Source organism: Pyrus communis, chromosome 11 (assembly GCF_963583255.1).
Source record: "Pyrus communis chromosome 11, drPyrComm1.1, whole genome shotgun sequence".
NCBI lineage: Eukaryota > Viridiplantae > Streptophyta > Magnoliopsida > Rosales > Rosaceae > Pyrus > Pyrus communis.
Window position 1 is genome coordinate 16777851 of NC_084813.1, and position 14696 is coordinate 16792546.

Below are 14696 nucleotides of genomic sequence, written 5' to 3' on the forward strand. Positions count from 1 at the left end.
TGGAAAAGTAAACATTTTGTATGATCTCCATAAGTTATAACCAAGTAAATAGGCAATGTCAACTCATAAACTAACAAATAAGATCATCATTTCAATACCAGAATAAAATACACAACAATCAAAATTCTTCCAGACGACTCAATATGGATTAGCCATACTTGCCCGGATGTATTGAATCCCACCGCAAAGCCTGTCATTCGCCTGCAGCCTGTTATCCCGAATCACTCTGCTGCTTTCTTACTTCTCTTGGCCTTCTTCAGGTTTGCTTCTGTGCTCTTCAACTTTTCATCTTCACTCTTCCTCTTCTCCTTCTTTCCAACAGACTCTTTACTCTTTCTCTTCTCTTTCTTTCCAATGGACTCTTCTCCTTGAGCCGATGAATCATCTGCTTTCTTCTTTGTAACATCTTTTTTCTTCTCTTTCAAGGACATCCCATCTTCTTTCTTATGAATGACAGTGACACCATCTTCTTCTCCTGCCTTCGCCGACCTTTTCAACTTCTTTTCACCAATAACCTTTTCCCCATTTAACTCAGCATCATCTTTCGCCTTAGCTGATTTCTTCAACCTTTTCTCACCCTTCAACTCACCAGCAACTTTTTCTTTCTTCCTCTTCTTCTTCCCCAATTCGCCACTGCCCGGTTCATCATTCTCGCTTTGCTTACCTTCCCCAATGTCCACACCACCAACAATACCGAAATCATCATCATCAAGCACCTCGCTGACATTGCTATCCAAATACCTCACTTCATGAATCCTACCCTTCTTCTTACTCTTCTTCTCACTCTTCAAATCCTTACTCTCACTCTTAACAACCTCTTTCACCTCCTTCTCACCTTCCTCAACCCCCTTCTCTCCCTCAATCTTCAATGTCACATCTGGAACCGCCTGATAAACCGGCAACGCAAGCGATTCAAACAACTTCAAATGAAACGACCTCACACCTCCCCAATTTTTCGGCACAATCTCCACTATCCCATTAATCGCCGCAACTGCATTCTCCACAATCTCATCAATGCTCATCGAAACTTTCGCAACCCTCACCACACTACACGTCCCTGTACTCAAGAACAACAAAGCCGACCCACAAATCTTATCCACCTGCTCCTTCCAATTCTTGTGCTGCAAGTCCACCGGCACCGGAATCTTCTTCTTCTTAAAGAAGTGCTTCCCCAAATACTTCGGCAGCAACGGCACAATCCGCTTATCAGCCAGAAACATATCATAAGAATACATCAGCTTCCTCTTGGACTCAAAGGGCACGTAATCGCTCTTGAGCTTCGAAAGCTTCAAGATTTTCGACACGGGTATGTTTTCGGCCTTGATTTTCTTCTCGATGAAGTCCTTGGTGAGGTCGGACTTGGGTCCGTCGTCGTATATCAGGCAGAGCTCGGAGAGTTGGGAGTAGAGGGGATTTGGGAGGGGGATTTTGTAGGCGTTGACGCGACCCTTTGGCGGGATTTTCTTGAGGGTGAGAACTAGGTAGGCGAACTCGTCGGATTCCAGGAGATCAGGGTTCTGGGTCTGCAGCTTGTCGTTCCGCCATTTGATGAGGGCGTTTACGGCTTTCTGCACCGTTTTGGTGATAGATTTGGTGGGTTTTGTGGCTGAAGGTGGAGGCGCTGGAGTGGTGGCGGCCATGGAGGCGGAGAAGAGAGTAAGCAGTGGAGAAGGAAGAGATAAAGGGACGACGTTTTGCTAGGGTTTTAAGGAGAGGGAAGATTAAACTGTGGAAAGATATGACCTTTTTGGGGGTTTAGGGTTTATGGGAGAAAGTAGAGATTGAGAATTGTAATGTTGATTTGGGCTGTAAATATGGGGTTCAGTAGGGTTTGATTGATTCTTGTGTTTGGCCCGAATTATAATTGGGCTGAGAAAATAAGTGGTTAATTTTAGGCCTTGTTTGGTTTCAATACAAAAAGCAAATCATGGCAAGGCATGTTCAAATTCCAATCATGGTAGTTATGGAGTAAAATTAGTTACGACAGTTTTGGAGTGCCACTTAGTCATACGGTATTGATATGGGAAATGTTAAGAGAATTCTTTCAAAAATGAAACTCTTCGATAGGGATGGGCACGGTTTGGTTTGGTACGATTTTGAGTGAAACCGAAACCAAAAATTTTTGCAGTTCGAGTTGGTGCGGTTTTGAAGCCAAAACCGAAATGAAACCAAACTGTTTGGTTCGGTTTGGTGCGGTTTCAAACGGTTTCGGTTTGGTTTTTAAGAAAAAAATGTACAATTTGCAATTTAACATATTAATAAGCATTTCCCAATAGCAATAGGAAAAAGACATTTGTTATGTAAACAATTAGCATGTTGCATGTAGTTGTGATATTAAAACATGTTTGTGCAACAAAAGGGTGTCCCTTACAATGTTTATCATAAAACAAGTTGAATAAATTTGAATTCATTAAACGTGAGCAAAACTTTCATATTAGAATATGTGATATCATGCTTCAAATGAGTGGACTTCATTAGATCATTGTTCGACTCTTGATAACAAGATTAGTCCACCCTTGTACATATATGTGTGCGTGATGATATAAAATAACAAAGGTCCTTCAAGTTAATGAACGAAAGAAAGTGATGAATGATGATATTCTAGTGTGATTGAGTCCATACTAAGTGTATAGATTCTAACAAACAACCAATTAAAACATGAAATCTAATATGGACATTTAATTAAATATTTATTAATATTTGCGGTGCGGTGATAGGATTAAAAGCACACCACAAAGTAGCACACAAATGTCCTATTAATTTTCCTTATTAACAATAATATTTGTCAATTGTAGCATATGAAAATAAGGGTCTTTCCCACAGAAGATTGTTTTATCTAACTACTTAAAATGTCACAAAAACTGGGCTGTTGTCCCTACTGACCAGCCACCGAAAAATAATTATTAGACTGGCTTACACTTATCTAAAGTCTACGAAATTTTATATGCAGATACTAGATACGCAGAGCTACACTCACACAAATTTTTGGGATTTTTGGAGTTGATTTGATATTTAAATTAAATTGAACAAAAACAGAACAGAGACAGATTTTTGAGTAGTTCACAAATTAAGAAAAACGAGTTAGGGGAATTGCTATCCACCACCAAATAATCATGCAAACATGTTATATTTCATTCAAATTCCTTTCATTTTCGGATGAAGATGCTCAAGTTGGCTCAATGTTAGAACTCAATCTATTACTCTTTCTTATGTAGTATGTTAAGAGAATGTCATTTTCAACTTAACTTAGTCCCTAACATGCAATCTAGAATGGTGTGTTCATAGATTTAACAAGTAGAAATCATTAAGAACGAAAAGAGTTTGAGTCATCACAAGGCATCATAAGTACTAGCGTTGTCTTACTTATCCTAGAAATTGATTCACATGTTAATCGCAATTAACAAGTACTACTCTAGAACATATGTAGGTCCTCATTCAACAAGGGCAGGCACACACATATTCATAGCATTAGAATCCTAGATATGCTTACTAAGTATGCATCCGTAGAAAACACAAAAAGAATTCATCAATGAGACAAGTAGTGAACCAATTTTCATCCATTCGTAAAAATAATTCAAACGAAATGTCATAACAAACTTGCAATCATATTCAGGGCTTCAAAACAGCCCCTAACTACTAAAAACTAGTTACACATAATTCTCAAATTAAACCAAAAGAAAGACATGAGTTTGAGAAGATAAAACCGAGAGAAGAGAATGCCAAGATTTTCTCCTTCCTTTCCTTCCTTCCCCAACGCAGCAGCCTTGCCTTTTTCCCTTGCTTTGCTTCTTTTTTTTTCTATCTTTTTTTCACACTTTTTCTCCCTTTTTCTTGCTGCAGCCTGTAGGTCTTTTTTTCTTTTCTGCTGTCACAGTTTTTTCTCCATAACTCACCCCACTAACAGCCATTTAGTGATGACAATAAGTGGGAGGAAATGCTAAAACAATTGTAACTCTTTGGGCAGCCTTTATGCCCATTACTCTCACTTAATTTTTCATTTCCTCTGATGTTTGAATAGGTGTTAGCTGGCTTGTTCTTGGCTGCATCAGTTTTGGCTGTTAGTTTTATGGGATTTATTGTTTTCAATGCTTTCTTGTCAGTTACAAACTGTTCAGCCTCCTGGGAACCTTTCAGTGTTAGAACGACCATAACGTTTTCTAGAAAAATGATATTAACAATCCGCGAAATGCTCCAAAAAATAGACATCCGTAGCTTTCCAAGCATATAAGGATCATTCTCTAATTCATTCTGAGCTGTCCGCAGCTTGCTTCCAAAGTCAGCTGACCTGCACAGGCAGTTTTGACGAATTTATTACTTAAAATTCCACTTGTGTTATTTTTCTTTTCTTTACTTGACAAATCCTACAAAACACAAAAACAAAGTAAATAACTCAAAAATATAAGGAACTAACTAAGAAAAGACAAGTGAATTTGATATAAAATATATATAAATATAAGCTTATCATGCGGTTCGGTTTCGATGTGGTTTTCAAAAGCCAAAAGCCAAAACCGAAACCAAACCGTTTTCTATGTTGCGGTTCGGTTTCAAAACCGCAAAACCAAACAGTTCGATTTGGTTCGTGTTTCGATTTTGGTTTTCGGTTTTAAGTGCCCAACCCTACTCTTCGATATCTCGCACCTTAACGTTAATTTTCGTGCCAAAAATATAAGGTGTCGGAGAGTCCATAGAGAGTCCTACTTTTGAGAAGACCCCCTTAACCTTCCTCATAATGATATTTATCTTCGGTTATAAGTGAAATAATTTTAAGTTCAAAACGTCATCCCTTACTATAAACAACAAATTCAATCCAATTATTTTCTCTATATTTTAGGGAAGTGTTATTTACACTCCAAAAACCTTATTCTACACTCCTCACAAGTGTATTTTTATTTCCTAATATAGAAAGTTTGGAGTGTAGAATGAGATTTTTGGATTATTAATAACAATTCTCATATTTTATTGTAAATATATTGTTATATAAAAATAAAATAAAAGGACAACTTTAGTAGGTAGGTTTCCATTAATGTTTAGGACATGGTCCCTCATTTCACAATCTTGAGATTACCACTCACATGGTCCCTTAATGTCGATTGATTTGGCATAAAAGTTATAACCACCAACCCCCCTCAGTATTTACAAGGCTTTTCCTCTCAAAATCGCTTTTGTATCTCAGTTGAGCAGTCGCCCATACACTTTGTTGGTGAATTTGATTTTCCATCTCTATTATTATTAATGTTCAAAAAGAAAAAGAAAAAAAATCATACAAGTTCCGGTGACGAAAGAACAAAAAAGACTTGTTTGGATTAGTTAGTTATGTTTGTCCCCTTACAATTAAGTTCAAAATCTGACTTTTTATAAATTAGAGCAATTTATAATAGAGTTTTGTAAATAAAAGAACAAAGGAACTCATGAAGTCCTTCCCCTCCCTAAGAACTTATCTTTGTATCAAAAAAGAAAACAATAAACTTAAAACACAGACTATGCATACAAAAACTCTACCAATCAAAACAAAGCAAACAAAAATTCGATGTTGCTTTGGAATGTAGAATACTTTAAGATTTTAAGGTTTTAGATTTTAAGATTTTAAGGTTTTAACCGTTAAATCTTGATTTTTATGTTTTTGACTTGAACAATAGTTAAAATCAAGAGTATCAGATGTTTCGAGTCAAGCAAAACGATGCGGTATGGCCCCCAGTACATTCATCATCGCAACCACTGACTCAAAGCTAGAACGTTACATTGGGGGTGGTGCGACTCTTGTGACTCTTGGTTGTATTGTACCACTCAGACTCCCGCCTTTATAACTTGTGAAGGACCCGTCCCATGCCCTGCCTGCAAAATGCAAATACCGACAACGTTGTGGTTGGTTGAGTTCCCTCCTTAACGGTTTCAATTTCAAAACACGTTAAAACTCATCGCCTTCTCTCTCTCTCTCTCTCTCTCTCTCCCCCCTTACGTTCTTAGCAACCAGTCAACAAATTAAACCATGCCTCCACGTTCAAAGAAAATCACATCAAAACTACTTGCCAAAACCATCCGTCAATCTCCCCCTACCCTTCAACCCCAACAAGTCCCAGGTTCTTTCTCTCTCTATATCTCCCTCTCTCTCTCTCTAGGATTCCAATTTTATTATTTGTTTAATTGGCAATTGGCAATTGGCAATTGGATTCCACATAGGTTGACTTGTCATACATTTCTTATTCATCTATCTGTAATTTGCCAACTCCTTTTAGTTTGCTTTATCTTCACTTTCTACTTTGTTAATTTGTGTGTGTGTATGTAGCAATTTTCTAACTTGAATATATTTTGTGAAAGCTATTCTTTTAATCAATATTCATTTGTAGAGGAGGAAGAGGAGGAGCAGAAACTTTCTGCAGATCTTAACGAAATGGCGGATTCTTCGAATGGGAAGTTGGATGGCGCCGAAAATGTTCAACCGGAGGATGTTGGCGACTCAAAACCTGTGGTTGAATCTGTGAGGGACGTAGCTGTCGATGACTGTTCCGAGCCTGCAAAGGAAACCCGCGATGATGCTGATGATTCGAGATCGAGTTCAAGTAGTAGTTCGGATGAAGAGGCGGAAGGTGCTCGAGTGGCGAATGATTCTGGGGAAGTGGAGGAGACCGAAGAAGTTGTTGTCTCCGTTGAATCTGTGTACAATCATTTGGATCAAGGTAGTGTTGTAGTGGAAACCAAGGTGGAGGAGGAGGAGAAAGTCGCGGAGTCTTTGGATGAGACTGGTGAATCTTCGCCGGCCATTGCGGAGGAGGTGTTGAAACAGGTTGAGGAAAAAACATTGTCATATGTGGAAGAGAGTAATGGGGTTGCTCTAGTCGAGACGGATCTGGTGTCCAAGGAGGATGAGAAGGAAGCGGTTCCTGCTGCTGTTGCAGATATTGTGTCGAAGGGGATCGAGGAAACAAGGTTACCGGTTTCCAAAGAGCAAACTGGGGAGTCATCGGGTACTGCTTACAAGGAAGAGGTTCCTGCAGTCGAATCAGCTGATGCCGGACAAGATCATGGCAAGGCTGAGATCCCCGAAAGCACAGGAAATCCGGTAATTAATTAAGTTGCTTAAATTGTTGTAACTTTTGTAGCTTACATAAAATTCTTTTCAAATCAATGACTAATTGTTTGTTTCTCTGTTGGCAGTCGATTGTATCTGTCGCCGGACCCCCCCTGCAGCCGACTTCATGGAAGAGTTGCTGTGGACTCTTCGAAATTCTGCACCGAAGATCCGATAGATAATTCAAGGTAATTAAATGAAGATAATACTCTTGCTAAAATAATTAGTTGAACTTGAAGCAGCATCACCGGTTCAGACTATGTACTTGATTTCTTTCGTTTCGATCCGAATACTTTGCTGTTCTGCCTGTTTTTTTTTATGTCAAAAGTTGTCCTTGTGATGTATTGGAATATGCTGTCAAGTGCTGTCATGTTTTGGCATATGAACTCTTGTATATCGGAATATTGCTTCATAAACATGCTTTACCGTTTGTGGGTGGCCTATACTGTATGGGTCTATCAGTAGTCACACGTATGCACATATAAGTCGTCTTAGAGATAGTTAATCAGCATGGGAGCGAATGTCAGCCATTGATCGAAGCGGTTTTTACACATCAGTGGCTGATAGTTGTCCACACACACCTCCATGACTGTCAGTTGTATTCATCGTGCCAAACACTCTGTTTCTTAAAACTCTGGGCTAACTATAGACCTGAGCTTAGTCAAGTTGACCATATCAGTGTACTTCCTCCCTCTTCCCTCTGCACCCAAGTTCGAATTCTCTTTCCCGTAATTTAAATGAATTTAGAGTAGAATATCGTATCATTTGTCAATAAACGATGGGCTAACTGTATCTTCTTTTCCGATTTCTATTCTTCAGAAACGAAGCATTACCGCTGGTGTAACTGAGCCATGAAGGTTGCACAGCTAACCCTAAATCTAAATAGTGTTTGAGATTTAGAGCTTGATTTTGTGTTAGCTGCTGAGGATATGAGATTGGTTTTCGTGATTTCGTGTGGAGTGAATTCCGTTATCCGGTATATTTTTCGTATTTACTAAAGAAGCGTTCTTTTATATTCCTTTCAATGATTTGTATGTACTGAAGATTTCACTTTTATTTTTTATTTGGTCAAGGATTTGTTACCAAATGTACATCATCTACACATTGATGGTTAATGCTAAAGACAGTTCAGGCTTGAGTCTTCAATTATTAACTGTTAGTGTCCGCGATACATCTCTCTCATCACGAGAATAGTCATGATAGATTTATGCCGACAGGCGGATGGTTGTGCATGTAAAGCGAACCTCAATGGCCCAAAGGTACACCACCTGATCTTGGAGTTGAAAAACCGTTCAACGAGGCAATACTGAGTGCTCAAACGCATTTCTTTTGCTATATTGAAGTGAATGAAATCCTGAACTATCGTAATTCTAACTCATTACGCCATCCTCATCACTTATTTACTCAAACTCACTCAATCACACTAATGAAACGAACTGCAATGACACAAATCAAAAGATAAAACAGTTCTACTTTCTTTCTGCACAAGTTTATGAGTTGGTTAGCAAGAAATCCTCAAGGACGAGAGAAACTTAGATCAGAGAGGGGTTATACACCTGGTTTTATGCAAGTTTTTGCCCTAAATGACCTGGTGACGTCAACCTTATAACGGGCAACTTCACCATGTCATTTAGGGCAGGCTTACATGAACGGAAGATTAACTTCGCATAAGAAAGGTTCGAACTCGCATAAAAATATGAACATGAACAAAGTAAGTTTCATGAATGTTCGCCTGTTTACTGCTTCAGGATGCTGCATATGATCACTGCATAATGTTGCTGATCCTCGAAAGGAAGTATACAACAGTCAACCAGAACAATGGAATTGCACATAATTGGTAGAATTCAGAACCCAGCACAACCCCGAGCAGGGAGAAAAAGGGGGAGCAACATGGCACCATAAGTGATGGTTCCAAGCTCGACCATTAAACGTCAACTTTTCTTCAAAAACTACTAAATGGAACTTTAAGGAAAGCGTCAACAAGGCAATTGAACAAACTTGAAAGTTGTTTGAATTCGAGATATCAAATAAACAATGTGCTTAAAAACCATCAAATAATTAGCAAAAACTCTTAATGCAAAATTTGTATTATTCAAGTTATTCAAAATGGCTTGGAGCACACAGTGTACGAATACAAAATAGTTATAGCCAAAGTATGAACTAGATATATGGATTTCTTCAAACAAAACATCATTCCAAAATGATAGGCTCGCAAGAAAACCAAAGCCAACAAAAAAGATTCAGTAATTCTAACAAAATTGCGACATGCTCTTAACCAAATAAAAACTCTAACCTCTAGCATTAAACCTGCCCGGATTTTTTTCCTCTATGCCGCATTGCAATCCAATCACCTCTGCCTTACATACAACACATAGACAACAGCAGCTGCTGCGGCAACAACGACTCCAGTAGACCCTGCCACAACTGGCAAGCTCAATCCTTTCGACCCCGTCTCTCCACCTTCCAGAATCTCCTTCATTTCAATCGCACTACCATTAATGGCCTCAACAGTCCTCTCCTTCAATCCAGTAATAACCTTCTCAGCATCCATCAGGTCCTTCTGTAATTGTCCCATCTTCACTTCCATGGCTCTGCACTTATCCTCCGATTCCCTCAGCGCTGCCTCGACATTGACCCTCTCATTCACTCTCTTCCCCAATTCAGCACTGTTCTTCGCAATAACTGACTCCAAATCCTCCACTTTCTTCTTGAACAAGCTAAGCTCGCTCTCTTTCTCATCAAGTCTCTCTCTCATCTCCTCCTCAACCCTAATTTTCTTGCTCTTCTCCTCAGTCTCCTTCACTTCCAAAACCCCAATCTTCCTCTCCAATTCCCTAACCCTCTTCTCGCTATCAGCCTTCGCCTTCTTCAGGCTCTCAAGCTCCTTCTCCAAGCTATCAATTTTCTCCCCCTTCTCTCCCAACTCACGCTTCAGCTCCGCAACTTCGTGATTCGCGTCCTCCCCTTCGGCCATGGCGGAGATCAGATCGTGTTGGAGCCTCGCTACCTCAGTCTCAAGCTCCATCGCTCTATTCGCAACCGATTCCAGCACATCTTTCCCTTCCTCAGTCCGTTCGATCTCCAACTCCATCTCCCTAAGCCTCTCCTTCGTCTCCTTCTCGCTGCTCTTCAATTTCTCGATCTCCGCCGTCAATTCCTGGATTTTCTCTTTCGTCTCCTTGTTCTCGCGCTGCAGCTCAAGCTTCTCCCGCTCCAAACCCTCGACCTTGCGGCCGAACCCCGCCGCCTGATCGGCATCAAAGAAATCCTCAGCCTGATCGTCCACGATTTCAACCGTCGTCTTCTCTGCCATTTCTAACCCTAAAACACACACAAACAAACAGACAACAGAACGCCAATCACAATCCGCAAATAAAAACTACAAAATTTCAAAAATCCCTGTTTGGCAACCGAGAAAATCACAGCCAATTTTCTCTATCAAGAGAGAGAGAGCAAACCGAAAGCAATCAGCAATGGCGGTTCAGTGATCTGCGAGCGTGCGTGGGATGAGAATGTTGCGAGTAACAGGGGGCTATCGAGTTTTAGGGTTTCTGCTGCTGACAAATTTCCATTATCCCTTTTTCGTCTTCTTTTTTCTGTAGAATTAGAATTAGACCATCGAATCTAATTATCTCTGACGAGGAACGGACGGCTGAGAGTCGTGGATGGTGCGGTGCACGTGTTGACAGTTATGGGGACAAATACGATGCGCCACATTTTATACATAACATCATAAGCTAGTATAAATTTAACTGTATGTGAACTCTTGTGACTTCTCCATTTTTTTTTTAATAAACAAACCATATTATCAATACTCATATAGAAGGAGGAGTAAGCTTAATTTCACAATGGACTAATAATAATATAATTTAAATTCGTCATTGGTGAGTATTAAACCTAAAACCTCTCACTTACAAGTGAAGATGAATATCACTAGACTTTAGTACTAAATTGTAAAATGACTTCTCCTCTTTTTAGTAAAGTTTATTTTCTTGAAAAAAAAAAAAAAAAAAAAAGATAGTGTAAATTTGGGAGCTTTAGATAAAAGAGAAAAATATACATTACATTTCAAATAACTCCATTAGGTTTTTAAACATTTCAAGGTGACCAAAAAAAAAAAAAAAAAAAAAAACCTAAAGCACAGCCCAAGTATGATTTACAAGGTAGTACGCTCGAATACGGAACACTTCGATGTCCAAAAGCTCACAAAAAATGAAGTTAAGCCGCCACGCGTCTAAAAGGCAGAAAATGGTACGTATTCCAACTTACTTTGAAAGGCATGGTCTCTAGATAGCTACCTATCTTCAAGGGGAACAAGTCATTTCCAATGCTAGTTAGAGACAATTGTGGGACTATGATTTTCCAAGGTCAAGGTACGACGGATCAAAGTACGCCTACCTCAGAAATCTAATTCATGGACTCAACAGCCTTCATAGCGGAGTTAACTAAACGGATCAGCAATGCCACCATCAGTTGGTGGAAGTCTGTCGACTTCACTGAGATAAACCATTCTTGTTCCGCAAGATTCGGGAACCTAATCCAGCATGAAATCAACATGTTTCCTATAACCTTGGAGTTCGTCAACTTCACTGAGATAAACCATTCTTATTCTTCAAGATTTGGGAACCTAATCCAACATGAAATCAGCAAGTTTCCTATAACCTTGGAGTTCGTCAACTTCATTAAGATAAACCATTCTTGTTCTGCAAGATTTGGGAACCTAATCCAGCATGAAATCAGCAGGTTTCCTATAACATTGGAGTCCATTGAGATAAACCATTCTTATTCTGTAAAATTTGGGAACCTAATTTAGCATGAAATTAGCAGGTTTCCTATAACATTGGAGTCCGTCGACTTCACTGAGATAAACCATTCTTGTTCCGCAAGATTCAGGAACCTAATCCAGCATGGAATCATCAGGTTTCCTATAACCTTGGAATCCTTACAATCTAAGGATTGATGTGCATCTCAAGTGATCACACTCCTAAGAAGATACAATATCTACTTCCTAGATATCCTCATGGATATCCTGATTAATATGGATTCTACTATCTAAAAGGTTTTTTCCTCGACTAGTATAAATACACCCTTTCAAGGTTTGTCTCTAGTAACACAATCTCTACACATCTTATCTTGCCTACTTCTTGAATTTTAATATTGCTTACTAACTTGAGCATCGGAAAGCCTTTGACTGGCACACACCCACCCACCCCCACGTCCTAGGCTTGGTTACGATTGTGTGTTCTGATTCGAGCATTTCCATTACTCATGGTATTGCGCGAATTTAATTCCAACAGTATGGATAATTCAAGAATATTACAAATTACATGGGTGTGCAAATACATATCAAAATTTAATTGAGGATGCTAAAAAATCCAACAGGATCCTCTCTGAATCCTTTTGGTGAGGATCCTAAGGATCCGTGAATTGTGTACGTTCATCGTATATCGTGCGGTCAGTTTTTGTCATATATTGTTTGTGTTTAATTTTAAATAAAAATATTTAAAATAATTTCTGACCGCATAATGTATAATAAATGAATAGGATTCACAGATTCCCGAATCAGCATAAAGAGGATCCAACGGGAACCCGAATTCCTAAAAAATAGGGTGTACACAGAAACCACTCTTTAAATGTGGCTCACAATTCAAAGAGGCCCATTGTAATTAATCTATGTTGAAACACAAAACAACCAAAACCAAGCCCAATCTTGTATCCTCCATTGTCCAAAGAAGTATATTTTCTCTTTCTCCATATTGTACTCGTTGGAAAACTTTTGAATCAAGCAAAGCATGGAAATGGAAGGGGGGCAGAAGACGAACACAAGAGAATGGACAAAGCCTGCAGTTTTTATTTGGTTTGCCGTAACCTTAAAGAAAAATAAATGGAAGAAACAAGTTAATTTTACAGGCGGTACAGACAGAGATCAATACAGGCTGTCCAAAGTCCAACATATATGTCTGGGCGGGCTGTTCCTTTCTCGAATGCAGGTCGTTGTTTAATAACACCATGAATGTTCCACGAGAGGACCACCTGCAATTTGCAGACAGAGCTAGCTTTTCTTTTTCTTCTAATATCTTGTACGACAACACCCTACCACTTTTCCTTTGTTTCTTCTTATCTTTCTTAATTCATCACTCTGAGTGCAAGCAAACGAAACGAAGGCTCCATAATTTGCATGTATATATGCGTGCACCCGTTGCAATTGGATACTTGGATGGTGGGTTCCAACTATTGCACCCATAAATTTTTGCATCTCAACGTCTCAACTTGCTTCTGCTTGTTTGGCGCAATATGAAAGTGGAAACTAGGCCACCATATGTAGATGCAGATGCGTTAGATCCACGTCCAATTTATTTTATATGAGTCGAAAAGATTCGACTTGTATTTCAACGCGCAGTTATCTTAACTTGTTAGGCGATAGTTTTAAAATGCACCAAAAGCGCGTTCAGAATACTCGTAAATAATTCTTGCAATGGTTACGTGGTAAAATGCTTCCAAGTTATAATTAAAAGCAATTTGTTCTTTGGCACCATAGGCAGAACTTGCCCCTACAAAACTGGTTTGATTTGATCATCAGTTGCCAATAATCGAATGCCAAAAAGTGGCAAATCCAGTTACGTACTTTGACTAAACAAGTATATAACCTTAGACATTAGATTTGTCAAGTCCAAAGTCTAATATTTGAAACTTGAAAGGTTGGACAAAGCCGCAAGCGATGACATCAACAAGTATGTATTTTTTGGCTCAACATCGTGGGTGACAAACATGATCTTATCCCACCAGAAAATCTCAAAACTAATCTAAATCACCAACTTTATAATGTTATTGTCGAGTAAAAGGGGAGACAAAGCTCCAAATAATGAATCAAATTAGTTGAACTCGCACAGATTAAGAATAGTGACTTAGTATGAAAAAGGAAAGATATAAACACGATTGTATGTCACCTCAAGAAATACTATTTATGGTTTAGGTTTATAATGATCTTATTAATGATTGATTTTTATTGGTCGCCTCCTTCTAATTTAGCTCTTTAAGGTTGAGGTTGACGATCTCATAATTGATTGACTCTTGTCAATCGTTTCCTCTATAATTTGGCTCTTTTTGACTAAGGTAATGATCTCATTATTGATTGTCACTTCTTGATGGCTCTTTTTGAAAAAGGTTTACTATCTCATTATTGATCGACTTTTGTCGGTCGTTGCTCTCTAATTTGACTCTTTTCGCAGCTATTTACATTACACCAAAATTAGTTATGTATTTATTGCCAAATATTCACTCTCTCACTTTCTACTCTAACTCATATGTAATACAACATGAAAAAGATTAATTCTCATAGCCTAGATTACTTAAATTAAGCCTCAAAACTTAAATTATTGTCATGTGTGTTGGAGTTTATGTATATTTTAAGGAGGCTAATTACAATTATTGATTAACAATAAGTTCAAATTAAAGTCAAAAACAGCATTTGGAAGTTACCTTTGGACCTCATTTATCTAAACTGCACTATTATTAATATTTCATATGTATAGGAGTGGGTGCCAAAATCAATATATAGCATTAAAGTTTAGTCATTGAGAGTAGCTCACTAACCACATGCTAACCATCTTCTAATTTCTTTACTTAGGAC

The 14696-nt window shown here is 38.6% G+C and overlaps 3 protein-coding genes across 3 annotated transcripts; 1 reads left to right on the forward strand and 2 right to left on the reverse strand.

Annotated features, from left to right (window-relative positions):
* LOC137708192 (uncharacterized) lies at positions 1-1751 on the reverse strand. Its single transcript, XM_068447211.1, has one exon. The coding sequence runs from the start codon at positions 1638-1640 to the stop codon at positions 222-224; it is 1419 nt and encodes a 472-aa protein (XP_068303312.1). The 5' UTR covers positions 1641-1751; the 3' UTR covers positions 1-221.
* Positions 1752-6008: 4257 nt separating this feature from the next.
* LOC137708678 (protein gar2) lies at positions 6009-8215 on the forward strand. Its single transcript, XM_068447802.1, has 4 exons — positions 6009-6077; positions 6345-7057; positions 7153-7254; positions 7886-8215. The coding sequence occupies exons 2-3, from the start codon at positions 6389-6391 to the stop codon at positions 7246-7248; spliced, it is 765 nt and encodes a 254-aa protein (XP_068303903.1). The 5' UTR covers positions 6009-6077; positions 6345-6388; the 3' UTR covers positions 7249-7254; positions 7886-8215.
* Positions 8216-9137: 922 nt separating this feature from the next.
* Positions 9138-10657, reverse strand: LOC137708278 (peroxisomal and mitochondrial division factor 2-like). The gene is made up of 2 exons (XM_068447320.1): positions 10525-10657; positions 9138-10387 (listed from the first exon to the last, which is right to left on the reverse strand). The coding sequence occupies exon 2, from the start codon at positions 10377-10379 to the stop codon at positions 9414-9416; it is 966 nt and encodes a 321-aa protein (XP_068303421.1). The 5' UTR covers positions 10380-10387; positions 10525-10657; the 3' UTR covers positions 9138-9413.
* Between the last annotated feature and the right edge of the window lie 4039 nt (positions 10658-14696).